Source organism: Hyperoodon ampullatus, assembly GCF_949752795.1.
Source record: "Hyperoodon ampullatus genome assembly, chromosome: 14".
In the NCBI taxonomy this organism is placed as follows: Eukaryota; Metazoa; Chordata; class Mammalia; order Artiodactyla; family Ziphiidae; genus Hyperoodon; species Hyperoodon ampullatus.
The window spans coordinates 52,535,589-52,561,316 of NC_136927.1; the positions used below are offsets into that span (position 1 = coordinate 52,535,589).

Here is a 25,728-nt window from a genome sequence, read left to right on the forward strand (position 1 = left end):
TCCAGAAGAAATGCAGTGGCAGCCACCTCTCTGCACACCCGTCTCGAGCTACCTCTCCTGCTCCCCACCCAGGAGCCACCTGAGCTCACCCCGTCCACCAGCCTCAGAATGACCCAGTGAGGGGCTGGGAAATGTCTCCTTCAATTTCCATTTTACAGGGCAGCAGACTGAGGCACAGAGCTAGGAAGGGACCTGCCAAGGCAGAGCAATTACTGGGACAGCCCGACCCCCCACCTCTGTAGTCCCCCGAGGTCTACAGAAGGGTCATGACCCTCACCCTCAGGGCCAGAGAGTAAGCCCCACCCCCAGCCCGCTGCTGTGGCCTTGGCCATGGTCGTGGTGCAGCCTCTCTAGGCAGAGGGAGGTGTCAGGGTGGGAGGACCAGGGGAGGAATTGCTCATGGCGGGAGGGCATGGGCGAGGGCTAAGCGGGCGGGGGACAGCTGGCACGGTACCAGTCCTCCCCCAGAGCTGTGACTTTTAACACCCCAGTGTACTGGGCCTGGGCCAGGGCAGGCTGTCAGCCAATGCTCTGCCAAACCATGCGGAGGTTTCAGGTGCCTGGAAAATGTCCATCAGGCCAGCCAGCCTGGGGACCCGACCTTTTCTAAAGTCTCGGGTACCAGAAGTTCATCCCAGCATCCTCCCCAGCATCCCTCACACCTGGGACCCTCAGGTTTCTTGCTCACCCCACTCCCTTCCCCAACCCCAGGAGACTGGCCCGGCCCAGAGAAGGTAAGTTATCCTGGGCCACTGAAGCCCCAAACAGCACCCATCCCCCAGGACCAGGCTGCTCAGTCCTGCTGGGCTCCCTGGGGCTGATGCAAGCCCCTCCCCAACCAGCTCCCTAGGCCCATCTGACCTTGGCCTCCAGCGTGGTCAGCCGGTCACTCATGTCACTGAGCCGGGTACAGTTCATGCATTCTGAAAGAGAAGAGGTGAGAGTGGAGTAGATCCTGGGGACAGAGCAGCCCAGCCACAAGGATAGCCTCTGGTCAGGCAGGCAGGGAAATCTCTGAGCTGTTGCCAGCAAAACTCCTACCCATCCTTCAGAGCCTTATCCTTAGCACCCCCTCCTCCATGCAGTCTGCCTGACCTCTGACCCTCCTTTCTGGGCATCCACAGCACAGAGTACTGTCTGTTTACTCAGTGAATTGTCTGAGCCAGCACCTGGGATGCCTTGTCAGTCTGTGGGTGCCGTATCGGGGGGGGGGGGGCTTTGTCTATTTTGTTTGTTCATGAATTTCAGTGCCTGGCACAAAACAGAGGCTCAAAAAATACCTGATAATTGATGAATGGATAGTAAATGAGACACGCTCCCTGACTTTGAGAACTACAGTCTGGGGAAGGATACAGGCAAATAGAAACAGGCTGGTAAGGGCTGTAAGAACAGAACATGCAAAAGAGCATCATGGGGGATGTCAAAGCCCATCTGGGGTGGGCAGTGGTCCAGGAGGGCTTCTTGGAGGCAGTGGCACCTAAGGTGAGGCCTGAGGGATGCACAATGACTGGTCAGGTTCAGCAGAAGGAAGAATAAGGGCTGAGGCCCCAAGGAGAACAGAACAGGGGAGCATCTGCCAGCAGCCTGGCCTATCCAAGCACACCTGCGGGCCACCAAGGCTGGAGCAGTGGGCTGGGCCCTGACACAGGAGGCCTGGGGGGAAGAGCTTGGCAGTATCCTGAGGCCAATGGGCTGCTGTTGGAGGGGGTGAAAGCCAAGGTCAGATTTGCATTTTTAAAAGCTCATTCTGGCAGCGGAAGTGTCCCATGGGTGGGAGTGGGAGGGCCTGGAAGCCGGAAGGCCAATTAGGAGACCAGTAACTGTTAACCTCCCAGGCATACATCTCCCTGGGCTGTAATCATCTATTTATGTCTGTCTCCCCCAGAGACCCAGAGCTCTTTAATGAGGAAATAGATGGTTCAAAGCTGTTCTAAAGAGCTTTTATTGCTCTAGAAGTCAAGAGATGCTTAGATTCCTCCCTCAGTTCAAAGCCTGACCCTACAGGAACCCCATTCTGGTTAAACAGACACACGAGAGGTATTAGGGTAACTCGGCAGGTCCCACTTGGTGTTCAGAGGCCCCTTGGCCACAGCGAGGCCCCCGGACCCCATCATCAGCCTTGTCTGTCCCCCATCTTTGTCGCTGAATGCAAACCACCTTATAAATGTCCCTATTTTTAAATAACGAGTGCTCTGTGAGAGATGTGAGGAGACCACCAGGGTCTTAGGACCATGGGAATAGGTGATTCAGGCTGTGTCCTCCCCAGGGGCGCCCAGCCTTGAGGCCAGGGGTGCTGACAGTCCCCACTTTCTGCTCACCAGCCCTACCTGGCTTTACAAGGCACCAGCCCTACCTGGGTTTATGTGGGCTGGCAGGGGTCCCCTCATCCTCATCTCCCTCCCCACCTAGCCTGGGCTGGGCCCAGTCAGTGGTTTATAAGCCTTTTTTAGGAACACAACTCTTTCTCCCCCAATAAAACCATGTCAGTAACCCCGATACATAAAAGAGATTAAAGGCTGAGGCGTAAACACTGAAACTTTAAAACAACCAGAAGAATGTATACAGTTGTCTGACTCGGGGACGGGGCAGGACTTCACAAAGGATCAGCGAGAAAGGAGGCGGTTTTCTGGTTAAACATGGGGAATTGAACACACATGTTTCCCTCTAGTTCCTCCCAGGAAAGGGATGGTAAAGAAGAAAAAGGTACAAACCACAAAGCAGAGAGATGGGCAGAGGAGACTTTGCAGTGAAAAGCAGCCAGGGGCTGAGTCCCAGGCTCGAAGACACAGGAGGGCTTGGAGATCAGGGAAAGGTGAGGGTCCTCTCTGGGCTCAGCGACCCACCCAAGGGGAAAGGCCCACAGGCGCTGATACCTGGGGAGGCCCCCTTCCCCCTGCACCCCCTGTACAATGGCCTCCAGTCAACAAGGCCAAAACACATGGAAAGAGCCCCAGGGGGCTTTTAGTGCCTCCCTCCTAAATACAGATGGTCCAGGATTCCAGTGCCTCTGAAAGAGGCCCTTCATGGGAAAGACAGACATCAAAACAAACAGGGTCCCATTTGTCATTCCACCCACGCTACCCTCCACCCTCCACCTTACTTTCCACCCACCCACCTTCCCATTCATCCATCCCCCACCCCTCCCTTCACCCCCTGAGGCCACCCATCCCCAACCATCACTTCATCCACCTGGAGGCACCGTGGCTGCCCCTGAGCCCCTTGGTGACCCCGTGCTGATCCTGATGGGCGGGTGGCAGGGCAGCATGAATGGGGTGCCTGCCCTCGCAGCAAAGGCCCAAGAGCATCTCATGGGGGAACAGGTGCTGACTCTGGAGGAGGGCTGGCCTGGAGAACTTTCCTGTTTGAACCTCAGTTGTCCCCGCCACACACAGGAGGGCACCACCCCACCCCGGGGCCCAGCAGGAAGCGGGGAGGGCAGGATGGTCATGGGTGAGGTGTCAATCAGAGCCCCAGCCCCACCCAGTGAACATTCCTGAGGCATTTAGGGGCTGTGAACACGTTTCCAGGGTGTGAGGCAACAAATAGGACTCGCTGCAGGGGGGAAGGCCAGCAGAAGAAGGGGTGAGCCTTGAGCTCTCCCAGAAACCTATTTCTGGAAAGTGTGCTGGGCCCGGACCTAGTTTGCTCTGGCACCGGGCACCCTGCTTGGCCTGTGGGGAGCGGCTTGGCTGCCAGCAGGCACAGAGGGGTCCAGCTCCCCAGCCGCGGAGAGGTCCAGCCAGCGGGCAGGGGCGAGGCTGCCAGCTCAGCCTCCCTGTGCCACCTGCCCGGGCAGGCGCTCTGAGACTGGGCGGGTTTTATGGTTCCCCGGGCATTCTGTCATCGACAGCAATTAAATTATGCATTTGACTTTCTCTAACTATTCCTCGGAGCGGTGGAAATACGGAGATGGGCCTGGTGGGGACAATCCTGGCTGTGTGACTGGCCGAGGCCCTGCCGCCTGGCTCTGGGCCGGTTCCCCCTCCCTGAGACGCAGACTTTAACTCTCTGGGATTCTGAGGATTCCCACGTTCCCAGCACACACAGGCCCGCGAGTGTTTCCTAGTTTTGAGGACACAGCAGCAGAACCTGTGTTGGGAAATCTCTGCCAATATATCAGAAGGGTGGATGTGCCAGGCAAACTGGTGTGTGTGTGTGTGTGTGTGTATGTGTGTGTGTAAGAGAGAGAGAAACTGACTGCTTGGCGTGGTCAGTAGAGAGAGCACTATAGAGGCCACTAACTCACTGTGTGGCTTGCAAGGCCCTCTTTCTCTCTGCACCTCAGTTTCCCCATCTGTAAAAGGGGTTTACATTGCTCAGCTCCAGGGGCCTCGGGCTCCTGGTCTCTTTGCTCCTGCCCTCGCCGGCCGGCTGCCCTCTCTGCCTCTCTCTTTCTGTTCCTCCTCCCAGGGCACCCCACCCTGGTGCCTCCAGCTTCTGCTTACCTCATCCATCCCTTTCCTGCTTGGGCCACGAGACCCTGACAGGCGCAGCCAGGGCACTTGGATGGTCCTGTCCCCAGAGGCCCAGCTCCCTCTGAGAGGTCTCTGAAATGGTCTGCAGGTACGGGGCATACGCAGGGTGGATGTCACCTGCAGCCAACCCAACGGGACCCAGCTGGAAGAGACCCCTAAAATCCCCTGGGAGAACTTTGACCCTAGTCAAGACTCCTAGGGGAAGAAACTTCTAAGGAGGTCAATAGGGTAAGATACTGCAGGGACAGGGGTAGGGCAGGCCAGCTAGACTGGCCATGGGCGCACACAGGGCACCACAGGAACAAGGGAGCCTTGAGTGGTCTGTTTCCCTAATGTGACAAGAGCTGTGGAGGTAAGCTCCCCCCTGCCAAAAGCCTGACTCTAGGGAATGAAAACTGGGGGTAAAGAGGGGTACAGGGGACTCTCCTTTCTCATGGTAAGCCTTGAAGAGCTATTGGCCTTTTTAAAACAATGTATATATTTAATATACATTATATAATTTAAATTTTTAACTGAGTGAAAACATGAAACGTGCTTATGATGCTATGTGGAAAATATACAAAATTGTATCTATTCATGAGCCGGCAGGAAACAAGCCAGCTGCAGGCTGGAGTTCCAGAGATGGTGCCACCAAGACATGATCATTCCAGATTTTTCCAGTCCTGGTGTTTCCAATTCTGCCTGCAGCTCTTAAGTGCCCTCTGGTGCTCTGAGCCTAGCTCCGTGGGTAGCAGTGAGGACCTGGTAGGAATTTTGTAAATACCTTCCCTGGGGGGCTTCCCTGGTGGCGCAGTGGCTAAGAATCTGCCTGCCAATGCAGGGGACACGGGTTCCAGCCCTGGTCTGGGAAAATCCCACATGCCGTGGAGCAACTAAGCCCATGCGCCACAACTACTGAGCCTGCACTCTAGAGCCCGTGAGCCACAACTACTGAAGGCTGCATGCCTAGAGCCCGTGCTCTGCAACAAGAGAAGCCACCGCAATGAGAAGCCCGCGCACCACAACGAAGAGTAGCCCCCGCTCGCCGCAACTAGAGAAAGCCCGTGCACAGCAACAAAGACCCAACGCAGCCAAAAATAATTAATTAATTAGAAAAAAAAAAACCTTCCCTGGGCCTGGGAAGCCACCTTTCCAGCTAACTTGTAGAGAGCCGCTTGTCCAGGTACTTGCAGACAGATCGGATTTTTCTAAGACACATACCTAGATACATACTTCCCAGAAAGAAGTGTGGAAAGGACAAGGCCAGGCCAAAGATGGGGGCCCTACTCTGGGCCCCGCTGTGCTCCTCCACACATGCCAGAGCAACGAAGCCCATCAGGGGCCGGGAGCCTGCTGGTTGGATGGAGCTGTGGCTGCTTGCCAGGCCCAGCCGTGGGGCTAATGGACAGGACAGAGTAATTAAATTCCATCTTTTTCTATATCACGGATCACAGAGAAAGCCAGATATTTTTTCAAGAACTTCTGCCAAGAGTTTTTATTGAAAAGTAATTTGAGTTTCTTCTTGGAGAGGGGCAGCCTTGCATGGGTGTCATCGCTTTAGAAACACAAATCCCCAAAGGACCAGCTGTGCTGAAGCTGCTCAGAGCACAGTGGTAGCTGGCCACCTCCACCCCCGACACCAGCAGCCCCTGGACTGCAGAGCTTTCCAGTGATGTTCAGAAACCCCCCGTGGGGAAAAGGGACAACACTGGTGAGTGAAACCAATTCACTAATGTTAATCAGTCACCTACAGGGTGAGAGGCAGAAATACCCTGGCATGTGTCCCTCCCTTTATGAGTGAGGATGATGAGATTCAGAGAGGTTCAGCAATGCACTCAAGGTCACAGAGCTTGTCGATTAAAGGCCAGAATCAGAACCCAGGCCTTCCATTCCCATAAGGCCATGGTGGGCTGGGCTAGGTGCCCTGGCTGGGGCAGCAACTCTCAACGTGATGTGAAAACAGTGCCTGGACCATGGCTGGACATGGGTGAAGTTTGTGATTTCTTCACCCCACCATGGCCCTAAAGACTCTGCTGACCTAATTGGCCAAGTCTGTCTTCCTCCCTCTCTACCTCCACATCCAGCCCAGAGTTCAAGATTGTTGGGTCTTGTACCATGGTTGGATCACACCCCAAAGCATCTTTGCCCCAATGAAATCTAAAGAGGAATTATTGGAATTATTAAGTTATTTTAGCAAGGTTGATGGAATACAAAGACAGTTTATAAAAATCAACCATATTCCAGGACTCCCCTGGTGGTCCAGCAGTTAAGACTCTGCGCTCTCAGTGCAGGGGGTCTGGTTCTGATTCCTGGTCAGGGAACTAGGTGGTGCACAATGCAGCTAAAGATCCCACATGCTGCACGCCACAACTAAAGATCCCCCATGCCACAACTAAAAAGATCCTGCCTACAGCAACTAAGACCCAGCACAGCCAAATAAATAAATAAATAAAATAAAAAGCTTGCCCTCAATTAAAAAGAAAATCAACCGCATTTCTATATATTGACAATAACATCATTCACAAAAGCATCAAATTATCTAGGAATAAATCTACTGAAAACTATAATACATCATTGAGAGAAATTAAAGAAGATCTAAATAAATGGAAAGATATGTTCATGGATTGGAAGGCCTTATATTATAGATGTTAACTCTCTCCCACTTGATCTATAAATTCAATGCAGTCTCATTTCAATCTCAGAAGGCTTTGTGTATGTTGTGTGTGTGTGCGTGTAAATTTGCAAGTTGATTCTAAAATATATATGAAAATGCAAAGGTCCAAGCATAGCCAAGGCGATCTAGAACAAATAGAACAAAAGTTGAAGACTTTTAGGACCAGAAATGAGATCTATTATAAAATTACAGTAATTAAGACACTGTATTATTGGTGCACAGACCCACACTTACACATTCACCTGGTTTATTTAAAAGGCACATATGAGGGCTTCCCTGGTGGCGCAGTGGTTGAGAGTCCACCTGCCGATGCAGGGGAAACGGGTTCGTGCCCCGGTCTGGGAAGATCCCACATGCCGCGGAGCGGCTGGGCCCGTGAGCCATGGCCGCTGGGCCTGTGTGTCCGGAGCCTGTGCTCCGCAACGGGAGAGGCCACAGCAGTGAGAGGCCCGCGTACCGCAAAAAAAAAAAAAAAAAAAAAAGGCACATATGAGTACAGGAGAGAAAGGATGGACTTTTCAATAAATGGTGCTGGGTCAATTGGACATCCAAATTGAAAAGTAAAATAAAGTAAAATAAAAGAATCTGACTCCTAACCCACACCACACAGGAAAGTCGATTCCAGATGGATTGTAGATCTAAATGTTAAAAGAAAAACAATACAGCTTTTTTTTTGCAGCGCAGCATGGCTTTCAGGACCTTAGTTCCCCAGACCAGGGATCAAACCCATGCCCCAGCCGTGAAAGCTCCAAGTCCTAACCACTGGATCGCCAGGGAATTTCCAACAATACCAGTTTTAGAAAAAATAGGTAACTTACCTTCATGACCTCAGAATAGACAAAGGTTTCTTTGGACACAAAAAGCACTAACATTAAAGAAAACTTTGATAAGATGGATCACATTAAATTTAAGAATTTCTTTTCATCAGAATACATCATTAAGAGAATGAAGAGGCCTATCACTGAGTAGAAGAGGTCCTTGGAATACATAAAACCACAAAATAAGATGCCAAATGATCCACCTGCCAATGCAGGGGACATGGGTTCGAGCCCTGGTCCGGGAAGATCCCACATGCTGTGGAGCAACTAAGCCTGCTCGCTACAACTACTGAGCCTGTGCTCTAGAGCCCGCGAGCCACAACTACTGAGCCTGCGTGCCACAACTACTGAAGCCCGTGCGCCTAGAGCCCATGCTCTCCACAGCAAGAGAAGCCACCGCAATGAGAAGCCCGCATGTCACAATGAAGAGTAGCACCCACTCACCGCGACTAGAGAAAGCCCGCGCGCAGCAACGAAGACCCAATGCAGCCAAAAATAAACAAACAAATAAATAAATTTATTTTAAAAATAAATTTAAAAAAAATCTTAGTGATGGTGAAGAAATTTAAAAAAAAAAAAAAGGGCTTCCCTGTGGCACAGTGGTTAAGAGCCCGCCTGCCAACGCAGGGGACACGGGTTCGAGCCCTGGTCCGGGAAGATCCCACATGCCACGGAGCAACTAAGCCCATGCGCCACAACTACTGAGCCTGTGTCCTAGAGCCTGCGAGCCACAACTACTGAAGCCCGCATGCCTAGAGTTGTGCTCCGCAACAAGAGAAGCCGCCACGATGAGAAGCCCGCGCACCGCAAAGAAGAGTAGCCCCCGCTCACCACAACTAGAGAAAGCCCACACGCAGCAACAGACCCAATGCAGCCAAAAATAAATAAAAATATAATAAATTAATTTAAAAAAAAAAGATGCCAAATGGCCCACAGCCATAGGCGGAGGGGTCAACTCATTAGCCGTATCAGGAAATGCAAATTAAACCATACCCACAAGAATGGCTAAAATTAAAGACTAACAATGCAAGTATCAGAGAGAGTATGAGCCACTGGAACTCTAAGAGAGCATCAATGGAACGTCCATGGAATAACCACATTTTTAAAATGTGGCAGTTTCTAATAGGGCTGAGTAGGAGCAATTCCATCTCTAGATACAAAAATGAATAAATCCTTTCACCAAAAGACACGTGCAAGAATGAGCAGCGTTGCTCATAGTAAACAAAAATTATAAATAATCCAAATTCCCATCGGTGGCCAACTGGGTAAATTGAATATTCACAAAATGGACTATTGACACAGTAAGAAGCGCACGCAAACCACGTGCAGCCGCGTGGATGAACTTCACAAAGATGACAGACCCCCCCACAAAGAGCACACACTGTGTGAGTCCATTTATCAAAAGTTCCAGCACAGGCAGGACAGGTCAAAGGCAGTGGCCTGCGGGTTAGCAGTTATCTTGGGGAGGGCAGTTACCAGAAGAGGCAGGAGAAGGGCTTCTAAGATGATGAAAATATTCTCTTTCTTGAGCTGGACGCTAGTACACAGGTGTGGTCAGTGTATGTAAAACATGTCAAGCTGCTGTCCTGCTCATCCTAAACCAGCAATCTGACACGTCAGCCTCCAATGCTCCCCGATGCCCTGAGGACAACCCCCAACCCTGGGATGGGCTACTTGCCATGCTCTGAGCAACTCTAACTCTTCTAGGCCTTTAGCATTTGTCTATCTTGTCATCGCATCTAGAAATGTCTTGCAACCACTCCACTGATTAGCGAATTCCTAGTGAAGCACCACCTCTTCCAGGAAGCCTTCCTTGACCACTCTAGGCAGATTCAGGCACCCACCTTCCCACCAATTGCCATGCATCCTGTGTACACCTTGCTGACAGCACTCGGCGGCGTGGACGGGGAACCTCTTGTGTACCCCTCTTCCCTATGGGGCCATGTCTCACCCATTCTCATATTCTGAAAAATGGGGGCAGAATATTCCTCCATCATATGGGGCTGCAAAGATGCTCATGTGTCCTCTTGGGAAGCAGCAGTGCCACCCTTGGGGAGTGGGGTGAGCAGATATGGAAGGGGACCCGCAGCTCATTGTCCAGGTAGCCTGCCTTGGAGGACCTCAGGGGGCCCCGGGGGAGGGAAGGGACTGCTCTCCTCCCTAAGGGGGCCGTCTGTCCCAGGTGCACCCTGGCAGCTCTGCGCTGGGAGCTTCCTCACTGTACACGGCAAGCACTGCAGCCCCTGAGCAGCTGTTTTCCATTTCCACCAAAGTCAGGGAAAACGGAAGAGGTTTAAAGTAGAGATAAGGAAGATGTTTTGATGCTGAAGTTCATTATATTCTGGCTTGTGTCATGGTGGGAGGGGAGGAAGGGAGGAAACGTTCTCTTCCGATTTCACAAGAGCAGAGGGTCTGGCCCATGTGGAGCCATGCAGGTCATAATAATGATCAAAAGAAGAAAAAGCAACTGGAGTTCACGGAGCACTCAATCTGCCAGACGCTAATAGAAGGGCGAGACCTTGATGCACCGCTTTTCATGTAAATCTGTCTAATTCCCGCAACAACCCAATGAGGGAAGAACCATTATTATCTCTGTTTTACAGATGAGGCAACCGAGGCACAGAGAGGTTAGGTAACTTGCTCAAAGTCACACAGCTAGTAGGTGCCAGAGGCTGGATTCAAACCCAGGGAGTCAGGGGCTGCCTTTGGCTCTTAGCCATCATCCTGGCAGCCTCAGGAACTGGCCTGCTGAAAACGCCTGAAGTCCCAGGGGGCTCCTTGGAGCCCTGCCCTCGGTGGCCCCCACCCTGCTGTCCTCTGGAAGTCCTACCCCCAGGGTTGTGGGGTGGGGCTCCACAGCCTTTCCCCAGATGCCATCCTGGCCCCTCACCCCAGCTGAGGGTACCATGGCATTTCCTTTCTAAAACATTAGAGCCCTCGACTTCTGCAGGGAAAAGACAGGAATTAAATAAATGTAATTCTTTAAGAAATGAGACCCTTCCCAAAAGTGAGTAGAGTCCCGTTGCTATGTAGGGATGACATGGTCCCTTTGTCCCCCTTCCCCAGAAGGCAGCTGGGCCCTATTGAGAAGAAACCCAATCTGGCAGTGGCATGGGGTGGGGACTGCGGGGCCAGAGGGGCTGGCACGCAGGGAGGGGCATCAGAGCAGCATCAGTGGCTCCAAGAGGGTCAGGGCCCTGCTGCTGGGGAGGGGGTGTGGGAGGGGACATAGAGAGAGACCAACCCACAGGCCACGTCCCTGTACCAGAATGCAGACATTCAAGGGTGCGCATGGGAGTGAGCATGAGTGTGGATACACTCAGGTCTAAGGCAGGGGGTCTACATGGGAGTGTCTCTGCGCGTGGACATTCGTGTGCACGTTGTGTTTGTGTCTCTGTCTGGTACTATTTCTTTCTTTCTTCTTTTTGGCCACACCACACAGTATGCGGGATCTTAGTTCCCAGACCAGGGATCGAACCTGTGCCCCCTGCCATGGAAGTGCAGAGTCTTAACCACTGGACCGCCAGGCAAGTCCGTGTCTGGTCCTATTTCTGACACGTGGGTGGAAGCTCAGAAACATTCTCCATTTCCACGGGCCCCGGGGTTTACAAAGCCCTTTCGCATCTTTGACATCTCTTGGTACCTTTGTGGCCAGTGAGGCCCCACAATCCATGGTCCCAATTTATAGCTGTGTTAAGGGCAGCTCAGAGTGGGAGAGGACCTCCCCAGGTCACACAGAACTGCAGCAAAAACCCCAATGTGTTCTGGGGAAGGCCAGGAACCCTCCCACCCCACCTACAGCCCCCATGGGGACCCAAATGAGCCAGAAGAGGCTGCAGGAGGAGGAGCTGTTAAATCCAGGGGGCTGGTCCCCTGCTCTGGGAGCATAGGCCTTCTGATGGACCAGGAATGGGGTCAGCATTAGGAACTGTGCTGTGTGTCCTCAGGCAGAGTGCAGCCCTCTCTGGGCCTCAGCTTCCCATCGGTCAGATGCAGGGATGGACTGGATGCTCCCTTTCAGCCTTTTGTTCTCTGAGTCAGTAACCGTAACTGGAGCCAGAAGGCATATCAGCTGGGCATCCACCTTTCCCCTTCTGTCTCCTGTGGGAAAAGGAGCCAGGCTTTGCTTCCTGCAAGCAAATGGATCATATCACGGTGGCCCATTCCCTGGCTTCTGTGGTGAAATGTGATCCCCTGGGAAGCATCCTGTTGGGCTGGAGAGGCCACTTGGTGGGTCCAGGCAGTCCACAGCCCAGGTGAGGAGCATCTTAGCTCACCTCCTCCCCATCACTGGGCCCTCAGCTTTCCTCCACAATAAAGTGGGACAATAGTCCCTGCCCTGTGTATTCATGAGGCCCAATCCAGACCTTTGCCATGGGCTTTGGTACTCGCGCTTGCGCAGGAAGGATATGCAGGAAGGGACAAACTCTCCTGGGTCCATGCTCGGCGGGGCAGTTGCTTGGACATCCAGAAGCCGTCAGGAGGACAGCACAGCTGGAGAGAGCACAGTGTCCTCGGGACTCTCCAGGCAGCAAAGATCCAGCCTTCTGGCCAGCAAAGCCTTTGGTATTTGGACCATTTTGGAGAGAAACTCATCTAAGAAGTACCTGACTGCCCAGCCCCCAGAGTGGAGGTATACAGCACACCTGTGCTGACCACTCACAGGGCACCCAAGTGTGGAGGGCGCTCACCCCTGAAATGAATGTCTCCACTGCACCCCTCCTTCCGCCCTCACTAACCACCGGGATTCCTGAACCCTGGATTCTGGGTCTGGATTCATGCTCTCCCTGAGTCCTTTCTGTGTTGATGATGACGTAGTAACGAAAGCCGTACTTCCTGGGTATCTCTAACGCTCTTCTGGCATCACCACGTGCATGACGCATCCTCCCCATAGGTGTTTTGGTTCCTCTGTTACAGATGATGAAAACGGAGACTCTGAGAGGTTATGAAGTTGCCCCAGGCCCCACAGGCAGGGGCAGGAACCAGATCAGAGATGCTCCAAAGCCAGTGCTCTTTCCTTAACAATTCCTGGCTTCTGATTGTTCTGGCCATGTTGGAAACCTCCTAAGCAAGGGAGTTAGAACTGTAACGTTGGTGAGTGCACCCAAGAAAAGTGTGTGTGCTTTAGTGCCTGGACCCTGGGGCCCCCTGAGGCTGATCTATCCCTGTCATGGCTGTCTCTGGACAGGTGAGTTATAGCAGGTGATGGCAGCTTTGTTTGACACAATGAATGACTTTCTCATCAGCACTGCTCCCAATGGGCTGTGGAGTTGCTTTCCTTCAGACCGGCATGGCTGGGAGAAGTCCATCTCCAGAAATCCATGGCATGAGAATGGAACAGCCAGAATCCCGCAGGATAAAGGACTTCTTGGTCCTTGGTTGGGGCTGGAATAGGGTCCCCACAGCTGGGGGGTGCTTGGATGAAGGTGGCTGTGGGACCATTTGCTCAGCAGAGCGATTTCCAGCCTTCCAGGAACATCCCTCAGGACTTAAAGGGGGGTTTATCACAACAGAAATAAGAGATACAGTCTCTGCAGCCATTTGGGGGATCAAGAAACTGGGGGGAGGGTCATCCCTGCATATGTTTTATCTTTCAGGGTTCACTGATCAAGCTGCCTCTTTTGGTTGGATTTCTGAGGTTTGTGTTCTTAAACTGAAATTATTGTTTGAAGTGCTCTTCCTCTTTTTTCCTCATCCAGAAAGAAATCATAAATATCTCCAGGGTCCCACAAAGCTGGCAGGCGGCCTTGCCTGGATCTGAAAGCTGACACCAGGCACAGCCCAGGGAGACGAGCTCTGATTCCCGATCCTCTCGGACATGTGGCGTCAGTACTGCCACCATCACTCTGTGTCAGTGGGAAAGAATCCCTTTTAACAAGGCTCCAAGCCCAAGGTCAAGGTTCAGGGGCCATAAAGCAAAGCTGGCTGACCGAGAGCCTCCAGAATATGGGAGGGGCTGCCTGACTCTGCTGGGTAGAGCGCCCACAGCCTTGGCCCCGGGCTGGGGCCTCCCCCTCCTGCAGCGCTGGTCCAGGCTCAGGAGAGGTGATGAGCTCTCTTGGGGAAACAGATGAGGTGCCCCAAAGACAGCAAGAAGGGGACATAGTCACTTTGGTCTTGGGGCTTTCAGAGGAAAATGGTGGCAGAATTCAAAGTCCCCAGGTGGGAGGTCTGGACAGGGCAGTGCATCAGAAGAAGCCCAGGCAAAGAGGCCTGGGAATCAGCTCTGACCTCTCCCTGCATGCACCTGGGCAGGCCCCTTCTCCTCTTGGAGTCTCTATCCCTCCAAAGGCAAGGGGAAGGCCCAAGGTAGCTTCAGCTTTTATTCAGGGGTCATCTGGGCTCCAGGAAAGGCCTTGGTCTCTTCATGGAGCCATCTGCCTCTTGATGGTTGTTTAGGGGAGCTGGGACATGAGTGTGGGATGCTTCCTCTGACACCAGGTCTCCTGAGTTCTCTATAAGAGGTCGAACCTCAGTCTGGAAGACCATGGGCCTGACCTCATGTTGGAGAGGGCCCAGGGCAGCAGTTATCAAATGCCCCCCCCTACTTTTTTTTTTTTTGGCTGTGCCCCACGGCATGCAGGATCTCAGTTTCCTGACCAGGGATCAAACCCGTGCCCCCTGCAATGGAAGCACAGAGTCTTAACCACTGGACTGCCAGGGAAGTCCCATCAAATGCCTTTTTAAAAGGAAGAAGTCTTTTTCCTACACACAGTGGCTTCTGGGACCCCAACAGGTAACAAATCAAAGAGAGGCTGCTCCGACTGCAGGGGGTGGGAGCCCAGAGCCCCCAAATCAGCCACCATCTGCCCCCTGGGTTCAAGCTGGGCAAGAGGTGGATGGGTCTCGGTGTCCCCATCCCCGGTTCTCAGACACCCAAGGGAACAGCATGTGATGAGGCCCATCCCACGTCCAGTGGGGGACGTAGTGCCCACACAGAAGCTTCCTGCTTTGTGACAGGGTGCCGTCTGGACTCATCTCCCCCAGGCAATGTCTGGGGCTTACATTCTTCCCGGCCTGGCCTGCCCCCTCCCTCAGGGGCCACCATGCACTGGTCAGCTGCCCCTCCACCCTCCTAGCCAGGAGTGGCTCTGGCTGGAGCCCAGGCCCACATGGCCTCCTGTTGAGACACGGGGGGAGGAGGAGCGGGCAGGTGACAAGACTCCTGACTCCCAGGGTCAAACCTGGACTGCATCCTTCCCAACAGGAGGAGGTTGTCATGGCAACTAAAAGACCACTTGAGATGGGGCCAGTCCCCTCATCAGGCACAGACCTTCACTGAGGATGGATTTTTCTGCTAATTGCCTGTAGTTTCCAGCCCCTGATCTGACTTTCTAGATCACAAGTCAGACACAATCTGACTGTTTCTTAGAGACACTTCCCCTCCGCCGACTGTCCCAATAGTTTAAAACACATTCGAACAACAGAAAGGCATTTGTGCAGGATTTACAGTGTTTGCCTAATAGCTCAAGGCTTAGTCATCTCTCTGGGCCCTGTCCCTCGACAAGAGATGAGGATAATCAAGACCACCTCCTAGGGCCCTGAACCGGTTAGAGAGAATGCAGGATCAGCACAGAGTACATGCACAGAAAAGGCAGCTATTATCTGTACTCATATTAGAAAGCAAATCTCCCATACAACTGTAAAGAACAGAAGGGTCTTAGGGCTATCTCACCGGGCCCTTTCTTTTAACAGATGAGAAAACAGATCTGGGGTGGTAAGTGGTTCATGGCCACAGTCACACATTTGAGGTGGTGGCCCACCCAGGGCTAAAACCCAGTTCTGGGTATGCACCTTTTCACCTTCCCAGGGCAGGCACCTCATTACTCCCCCTTAGTCATTTACACCATAGTAAGAATGAGTCCATACAGTACCACTGGGAGCATAACACCTTACAAAGCACTCTGCCATCCCTCTCACCTGCCAGAAGAGCCTAAGAGGGAGATAATATAATCCCCATAATTAAGGAGGAGCAAGATGGTCCAGCCCAGAAAGGTAAAATGTGGCCCAGGGTCCGGAAATGCCAATCCTCCTTGCTCAGCGGCTCCATCTGCGTGCAGATTAGAGGAGGGGGATGAGAAACCTTCTGCTCAGGCACGGAGTGCGGTTACTGGGTCGGGGTTCTTATTGGCCACATTTTCCCGCATCCAGATCCTGGTCTGGAGCAGCGGGAGAAGTTTCTTTTCCATGAACAGGGCTCATGTCCACACTGGTCCTACCCCAGGCTCCTGGGAGCCCCACTGGACTCACCAAGTGGCAGATGGGAGAAGGCTCGGGCCAGAAGCAGAGCCGTTGCAGGGGAGCTGAGGGGACCGCCAGAGGCTGGCCTCGGTGTCTGATGCCTGCTCCCTGCTCACAGCTGGGCTGCAGTATGCGGGGAGGGAGAGCCCCACCCTCCTCCCTTCAGCCTCTCTGAGCTTTAGGGATATGGGGGGTGGGGGGGCAGGCGGGCCAGGGATTCCGACAGATTCCAAGGAAGCGGTTTCGCAGAACCCAAGGGCCTGGGGTGGAGGGGCAAAGAGTGGAGCGGGGAGGGGCTGGGGTAGGACCCAAACAGCACCGCTTTGGGACCACTCACCGTCCCAGCCAGAGCCAAGTCCAAGGACAAAAGGAGTCTGGAATGAGCCTCCTTATTGGGAGTGTGGGGCACCGGATCTCCTCTTCCTCCAACACCGCCCCCTCAGCCCTGTATCCAGGAGCCCCAAGAGGCAGCCGTCCAAGACTACAAAAGTCTGCCCATCTGGTGGGTGTGAAATGCTATCTCATTGTGGTCTGAATTTGCATTTTCCACACCACTAATAAGGCTGAACATCTTTTCATAGGTTTTGGGGCCATTTCTCCCCAGCGCCTCCCCTCCAGCCGTGAAAGGACTGTCCGTGTTCTTGACCCATTTATCTATTGGATTTTTCTGTCTTTTCCATATTGATTCACGTGAGTTCTTTCTGTATTTCTGATACCAGCCCGTTGTCAATTTTACGCATTGCGAGTATCTCCTCCCAGTCTGTGGCTTGTGTTTTTGCCTTTGGTAAGGCTGCCTTTTGTCAGAGAGAAGTTTCCCAAACTACTTTTTTTTTTTTTTGCCACGCCATGAGGCATGCGGGATGATAGTTCCCCTGACCAGGGATTGAACCCGTGCCCCCTGCATTGGGAGCTCAGAGCCTTAACCACTGGACCACCAGGGAAGTCCCCCAAACTATTTGCTTTTAATTCCTTTAAAGGTATCAGGTAGAGTCGTGATAGTTACCTCCCTATCCCGTTCACAACTTTAAAGAGGCAATTCTAATGACTTACTCATACTAGCGTGATATTGACTGACTCGGTAGCTGAGTTCTACATGGCCAGAAGTTCCTTCTTCTACCTTGTTTGCCAGGAGTTTCCATCATGAATAGGTGTTTAATTGTATCTCTTAAACTGTTTGTGAGCTGAATCACATGAATAGATTTTCTAAATTCTCCTTGGTCAGAATCTATTACTTTTTGTGCATGGCCAGATTTAAATAGCTAATATTTTATTTCGGATTTTTCACTTGACTCATCTATAGCTCCAACCCAGAAACAACTTGGTGGTCCCAGAACTAGGGTAACTTTCAGTCCTGAACCTGTGGGAGGTTGAAGCCCAAGGCTTTGGTTTCTCAGCCTTATTTTTCCCCTTCCAAAGTCCAGACAGACAAGCTTCCTCGCTACCGTGAGCCAGGGGTGGACTTTTCCTGTCTCTTCTTTCACTACGTCTCAGCTATTGCACCCCTTAACACAGGAGCCCACCCTTTCCCCCTGTTTTGGCTCAGGTATAAAACTTGGTCCCAGGTTCCCAGGACCCACTTCCCCGCCTACCACGGGAAATCACAGCAACAGCGTCAGACCCTCTGCTTCCTTAGCTTACTGGGCACCGGAGCTTGAGGGGGCCACAGAGCCTGGATGGATCCTGCGGGCCCCTGCTTGGTCTCTGCCCTGGAGGGGAGGCACAGAAGCACCTGCAACCTCTTCCCTGCTTTTTTTCAAGCTGAAGTTCTATGTAAAATGTAAAAGAAATGGTTCCTGAAAATGCTGATGAATGAGGCAAAAGGATACAATCTTCCTCCTAGTCAACCAGCCGATCCAAGCACAGGGTAATAATACATAGTACTTAAGTGCTGGTAGAATTCACAGTAGTCTACTGTTAAGAGGTCACCTGGGCCTGGATTATGGAGAGATTCTCAGTGTATGAGCTCTGCCCTGGGTTCACACCTTTATGAACAAGGGCTCCTGCTACTGGCCAGAGCCAATTCCCTTGGGCCCAAAGTCCCTTATGTAGCATACACATATATAATATTTACATATATATATATATGTGCATATATTCACACACATATATACACACATATATATATATCCCCAAGGACTGATGTCCAAGCTCTGAATGAGCATGAGGAGTCTGATGCTGGGATCACACACACACACAAACATGCACGCACATACACACACAGGCACACACATGCACATATACTCACAACACATGTGCAGATGCCTACACACATACACCATACATCATGACACTCTCTGAAGTCTTCCTTTTTCTTTTTTTTTGGCTGAGACTTGTGGCTCGTGGAATCTTAGTTCCCAGACCAGGGATTGAACCCAGGTCCCCGGCAGTGAAAGCACTGAGTCCTAACCACTGGACCGCCAGGGAAGTCCCTGAAGCCTTCCATATAGGACATTCCAGGTTGAGACTTGACTCAAAAGCCAAGAGTTGGGACACCCCTCCATCCAGCCCTGAGGCCTGTGGCATGTGAGGGTCTGGGGGAGCCAGGCAGAAGCAGCAGCCAGCTCTGGGAGGCAGGCCTGAGGCTGTATGTGAAGGGGGAGGCCAGGTTTCAGCACCGATCAGCTCCCAGAGCATTCCCCAGATGGCAATGACCCTGGAAAATTCTGGAACACAGAACTGGGCACTCACAACTGCCCAACATTGGGGGAAATAGATAGTAAATGACCTCACAGATATTCATTTGGCAAACACTGCCCAGGACCCTGGCACTGGCCCTGGCATTCAAGATTCAGGGAGTGAGAACACAGACCCAGCCCTTGAAAGTTCCATGGCCCCAGAGGCAACCTATGGGACCATTATAACAGCGAGCCAAGGAAGCCAAGGGGATGGGGCAGGGTAGTCAAGGAGGGCTTCCTGAGGGTGGTGGCCAGAATATAAAGAGTAAGTTGGAATTACTGGGAGGGAAAGTGGTACTTAGGTCGTTTCCAAATCTAACTTGGTTCATAATTCCCCAGACTGATGCCGGGAATCCAAGACTCCAGCCCAGGCGTGCCCAGGGCTTCACCAGGTGCCTGTTGGTCCAAAGCAGCAGGATCTCTCACCGACTGTAGAACCTCTTTCTCAACAAGTGAGGCTGGTCTGCATTCCCAGGAGTCCATGATGGCTGTAACCATAGTTGGTCCCTCAAGGAACATTGAGGCTAAACTCCATCTTATCTGGATAGGGACAATGGCCCAGAGGGGGTAGGAATCTACCCAAGAAAGCCCAGCCAGTCAAGAGCATAGCTGGACCAGAGCCCGGGGCCCACACGCCAGCTCCAGAAGGGCTCAGGCCTCTGCAAGTTCTCCATTCTGCAGTTGTCCTCAGCCCCGTCAGGGTTCCCCAGGCTGTTACCAGCTCCCTTAAGCAAAGTCTCAAATCCTCTGGACAACGGGCTCCCCATCACCTGTGGTGTCAAGTGCAAACCCCTCAGCTTGCCCTTCAAGACACTCACAGAGTGGCTCTGGACACCCCCAGCCCGGATCCCCCACCTGTCACCTTCCCCACACCCTCCCTGTGCATCTCATCGCATGGCCTGCAGTTCCCAGAACAGATCTTGCCCTTCTCTGGCTCCTGAACTTTGCACAGCATCTCTGTGACGGGGCCCTCCTTGACCCCACTGACAGACGCCTCAATCATGGCCGAGCAATGGACCTGGAAGGACTGGGGTCCCATGTTGGGAGGTTGGTGGTCTCGGGGGACTTTGAGGAAACCATTGCTCCTTGATGCTTTGGGCAGGGTTGGGCTGTGCCCATATTTAGCACCACTGTTTATGAGCCGACTGTAGCCCCACCCTAGGACAAGACATGGAGACTACGGTTTTGATCAAAGGCTACAGAACCCAGATCAAGTGCAAATACAAGGAGGCACCAAAGCATCCTTCACTTTTTGAAAAAGGAGGAGGAAGAATTTTACCTTGAATAAAGATAAAGAAATAGACTCAACAGATGCAAGCTATTATATATATAGGATGGATAAACAACAAGGTCCTACTGTATAGCACAGGGAACTATAATGTCCTGTGATAAACCATAACGGAAAAGAATATGAAAAAGAAAGTGTGTGTGTGTGTGAATATATATATATATATATATGACTGAATCACTTTGCTGTACAGCAGAAATTAACACATTATAAATCAACTATATTTCAATAAAATAAATTTTTAAAAATGAAATAGACTCAGAGACTCAAAGAAGAAATGGGAATTAGACAAGATCACCCAAAAGAAGCCAGGGCTTGAACCCCAACCGCCTACTTCCCAGGACAATGCTTCTTCCCCCGTCCACACTGCCCACCCCACCCCAGACCAGGGGGGCTGGAGCTGGGATCCTCAGATGGACAGTCAGCATCTCTGGACCAGCCATCTGCAGGCCGCAGAACCCCTGCAAGCCTGCAAGGGGACAGCACCTCCAAGCTTCATGACCTGATAATAAGAAGATGTCTCGAGAAGCATCTCCATGGGAGAGGCTTCCGTTTCCACATCTGGCCAGGAAGGGCTGCCTCCAGCTCTGTGAGTTCTTGGAGGCCCAGCAGCAGAGCACAGCTGGGGCTCTGGGCAGCTGCAAGTGATGCAGAAGCTCAGCAGCTGGAGCCCTTCTGGGTCCGCGCAGTGAGGGAGCATCAGTCTGCTCCATTCTGGGAAGTGCAGGAGACCGGGCAGGAGGCTGGCATCACATCACCAAGGCCGTGAACCTGGAGGGTCTGGGGCTGGTGGGGAGGAGGGAATGGCTGGTCAGGGGAGTCCACATCCCACGCCCCATCCTCCAGCAGGCAGCCGAGGGCTCTGAGTCACTAAAGCTATTGGGGCTTAGGGAGAGGAAAAGGACCGCACACTGAGGCCAGGAACAGAGAAGCCCTCAGGAGAATACGTCTATTGGAAAGGCAGGGGGTTATTCCCCTAAATGTATCACCCAGCCACACTCAGCAGAGTGCAGGATGCTCAACTCAGCAGGGCTCAGCAGCTGTGTTAAGGCCAGTAGAGGGCTCCAGGCAGGATGGGAACCCAGGATGCTTCTCCCTCCACCGTTCACACGTTCAACCTTCCATCGTCCGTTTATGCAACAGATGCTCTACTGTGTCCTGCCACGGGTCAGGGGCTACGGCACATAGTAGCCAGTGGGTCCAACATGCTCCGTGACCTTGAGTCTGATGGAGGAGACATGGGGTCACCAGACAGCTCCTGTGATGTCCCATGTGCTGTCATAGTAGTAGTGATGGGCCATTTGAGAACACGGAGACATGATTTGTCAGTAGAGGCCCCCAGAGTGGGAGCAAGCAAGTGAAGATGGCAGGGACGCTGTTTAGGGGAAAGGCCAGCCCGGGCAGGGGCCCCAGAGCACAGAGAGCCCAGCACGTCCTGGGTCAGGGTAGCTAGAACATGGGCCCCGGTCTCATCATGCCGGGCCCTGCACGCCTGCTAAGGTGCCTGGGATTTATCCTCAGAGTGGCAGAAGCAGATGAACAATTTAAAAGCCTCTGCAGCAGCAGAGGCTTCACCATGAAGCTTAGGCTTCTGGAACCTTCACTTGCAAGGGGTCCTTCAAGAGAGAAACTCTAGGCAATGTGTTCACACGCTCACAGGTTTTTGTAAAATTCACCAAAGTAAGAGTTTTCTATGTATTCTTTTTATTTAAAAGCCCCTCAGATTGGATAAGCTTCAGGGCCCGTGAACCTGGATCTGCCCCTGGATGATGAGATCAGATCTGGTTCTTAGAAGGTGCTCCCAGCGTAAGATGTACGACACCAGGGGTGAGCCCGAGCGTGAGCGATGGACCTTGGGTGATTAGGGTGTGTCCGTGTAGGTTCATCCATTGTGACAAATCCACCTGTCTAGTGGGGGATGTCAATGATGGGAGAGGCTGTGAATGGGTGGTGGCAGTGGGTACAAGGGAACTCTGTGCTTCAGCCCAATTTTGCTGTGACCCTAAAGCTGCTCTGAAAAAAATTAAGTCTTTAAAAAAAACAATTGCTGGGGAATTCCCTGGCGGTCCAGTGGGTAGGACGCTTCCACTGCGGGGGGCATGGGTTCCATCCCTGGTCGGGGAATTAAGATCCAGCAAGCCATGCAACGTGGCCAAAAATAAATAAATAAATAAAATTTAAAAAGTTGCCGTTGGAAGGTGCTGCCCGGCTGAGTGTGGGAGGTGGACGGGGTCCACTTTCTTAGAAGAGGGTCTTGCCCACTTTTTCTGGACACACAGTAGGGTATTCTGGGAACGCTTGCTGATGGAGTGAGACCTGCCCCCTTCCCTCTGGGAAAACTTTTCCCAGCCCTGCACTTAGGTGGGTTCCAAATGTTGAAGGCATTTCCTATAGACAAGCAAGATTCCCATCACTTGCTCAACCCCCCTGTGGCCGGTGACCGTGACGCCTCCCAGGCCCACACCTGACCCCATGGGATGGGGCAGCTGCAGGGAGCTGGTGACAGAGCCTGGCCTGGGAAGACCAAGGGCATCTAATATTCAGCCTGACATCATCTGGCTGCAGTTCCCAGAGACTAAAATTAGGCCGAGGAAATTTAGGATGCTGCTTCAGATTTCCAAAAAAAACAGGGGTGGGGGCCAGAAAATGGATCATAAAAGAGTTTTTGTGACTCAGTCCCAGCTAGGGAAAACAGACATGAGCTCCACTTACGGGAGGAGGTAGAGGAATCTTTTATCTATTCACTGTAAAGGGAGACCCGAGCTCCCTGAGACAGACACTCCCACTAGGGGTTTCCTGGTTTAGCCCCATTTCACCAGTGGACCCGAGAGATGCCAGGCCCTGTCCAGGGTCAGCTGGAAGCTGGCTGGGCTCCATCTTGAGCCCAACTCCTCCATACACTGCTCTGCCCCCCAAGGACAGAGTTTCCTTTGGGTTTCTTCCCCAGTTATGAGGGATGGAGGGCGGTCCCAAAAGTCCTGCTGCTCTATCAGTACTTAGTGTGTTTACCCCCAAGGATCAGCTGAGAAAGGTCTGGGCCACTCTAGTGGGTGGGCAAGTGCCTGAGAATTTGTGGGGGTTTTGTGGCTTTTTTTGTTTGTTTTTCTATAAATCTATTTATTTTATTTATTTATCTTTGGCTGCTTTGAGTCTTTGTTGCTGCGTGCGGGCTTCCCGTAGTTGTGGCGAGTGGGGGCACTCTTCGTTGCAGAGCACAGGCTCTAGGTGCACGGGTTTCAGTAGTTGTGGCACACGGGTTTAGTTGCTCCGCGGAATGTGGGATCTTCCTGGACCAGGGCTCAAACCCGTGTCCTCTGCCTTAGCAGGCAGAATCTTAACCACTGAGCCACCAGGGAAGTCCCAAGTGCCTGAGAATTTGAAAAGTGACCCTTATCCCATGTGAAATGGGACCCAGCAAGGATTAGGGGGGGTCTCTCCTTGTTTTCCCACTGAGGCCGAAGGACCTTGGATTCAGGCTTCTTAATGAGACATCAGGGAACCCTCGAAGGTTTTCAGTCTCTGAACCCTTGGAAACTGTAAGCAAGATGATCTGTCCTGGGCATGTTTTAGAAGAAACTGTCTGAAGTTTTGTCCAATTCTCAGAGTTGGGGATCCATGACCCCCCTAAATGTTAAGACCACTGTCTTGATTGTCCAGTTCAATCCCTCCTCTAACAGATGAGGAAGGAGGGAAGATTGGTTGGAGATGCTGAAACACACACATGCAGGTCAAAAACAGGTAGAAAGATGGAGTGGAGGAAATATCAGGGCAGAAAATGGAGCCAGGGGTAAGTGAGGGGATGAAAAATGGAACTGGGAAAACCACCACAATTGTCAACCGTTCAATAGTATGGGGCTCTAGGCTTTCTAAAAGGTAACACAGAGAATCACATCCCTAGAACAGAAACCACCAGCTGCTGGAGAAAACGGAACTTGCACTTCTGGCAAAGGTCTGAGGAGCTCCTTCAGGGGCCTCCCAAAAAGGAGGGTAAGTGGAAAGGTGACGTCCCCAATGCCTCCGCAGCAGAAAGCCATATCGGCACATAAGGAGCCTCTCCCAGGACCTCCCAAGGCCTCTAAAAGCAAACCTGGGCAAGGCAGCCCCCTTACCTGTCCTGTGGGCCATTCTACTGCCCTCACATGGCTATGGTGAGAATTATAGGCGCCAACTGGCATGAATCCCCACCCCACACCGAGCCAGGCCCAGAGTAGGCAGGAGCTGTATACAGATGTGAGTTTTCTTCCTCAAAATGAAAAGAACAGGGACTTCCCTGGTGGCGCAGCGGTTAGGAATCCACCTGCCAATGCAGGGGACATGGGTTCGAGCCCTGGTCCGGGAGGACCCCACATGCTGCGGAGCCACTAAGCCCATGTGCCACAACTACTGAGCCTGCACTCTAGAGCCCGCGAGCCACAACTACTGAGTCTGACTGCCACAACTACTGAAGCCTGCGCCTACAGCCCGTGCTCCGCAACAAGAGAAGCCACCGCAATGAGAAGCCTGTGCAGCACCATGAAGAGTAGCCCCCGCTCGCCGCAACTGGAGAAAGGCTGCATGCAGCAACGAAGACCCAATGCAGCCAAAAATAAAAATAAATAAATAAATAAATAAATAAATAATTTTTTTTAAATGAAAAGAACAGGACAAGTCACCATCGAAAGGTAGGGAGAAGCCAGGTGGGCAACTGTTAGGAATTTTCTGGCATCTTCAGGACTGCAGTATTCCGAGAGCATCCCCCAACAGAACTGTAATCCTGGCAGCACAGCAGAGACTTGGGTCTGGTCTGGGGATTTCATTTCCGACTTACTGGGCAAATGCTTTCAGAGTTGCAGAATAAATAAACAGGGAGGCGGATGGGAAAACTAACATCCTCCACCCACACCCCCAAACAGCAGATTGAAAGTCTGACTCCAACACAAGGGCTATGGAAGACTGCAGACCCGGAAGATTTTCAGTAGCTCCACCAACAGGAAAGAGAAATGTGCTCTCTGAAGAAGCCAGAGAGGGATCAGCCGTAAATGGGAGCCAGGAAAGGGCGCTACTCCTCCACACTGGCAGAGCCAACTCAGAACTGGCCTGCCCACGGCAACTACAACTCAGAACATGGAGCCCTTGAGGGAGCCACACAGCCTCAGTGTTGAGCAAGCCCAAGGATTCATTTCATAAACAAGGAAATGGAGGCTCAGAGAGCCTAAGGCCTTCCCCACAGCACACACTGGGAAGTGGCAGAGCCAGGGAAAGAACCCAGGCCTTTAAAACAGCCAGAGCCATAAGTCTTGGCCAACTGATTTTTTTTTTTTTTTTTTTTTTGCGGTACACAGGCCTCTCACTGCCGTGGCCTCTCCCGTTGCTGAGCACAGGCTCCGGACGCGCAGGCTCAGCAGCCATGGCCTACGGGCCCAGCCGCTCCGTGGCATGTGGAATCTTCCCAGACCGGGGCACGAACCTGTGTCCCCTGCATCGGCAGGCGGACTCTCAACCACTGTGCCACCAGGGAAGCCCCTATCAAAGTTTTAAAAGTGGAAAATATCTATCCTGAGGGAGAGCCCTTTGGGGAATATATTAGATAAATGGGCAA

The 25,728-nt window shown here is 52.3% G+C and overlaps 1 protein-coding gene across 2 annotated transcripts in view; it reads right to left on the minus strand.

Annotated features, from left to right (window-relative positions):
* COL26A1 (collagen type XXVI alpha 1 chain) overlaps positions 1-25,728 on the minus strand; it is a gene marked incomplete at both ends in the record, with an annotated part of 175,641 nt that overhangs the window by 20,447 nt on the left and 129,466 nt on the right. For both annotated transcript variants that reach the window (XM_079720271.1, XM_079720270.1), the window contains one exon: positions 862-923. In XM_079720271.1, the coding sequence (XP_079576397.1) occupies positions 862-923 (62 nt within the window). The remainder of the gene's footprint in view (positions 1-861; positions 924-25,728) is intronic.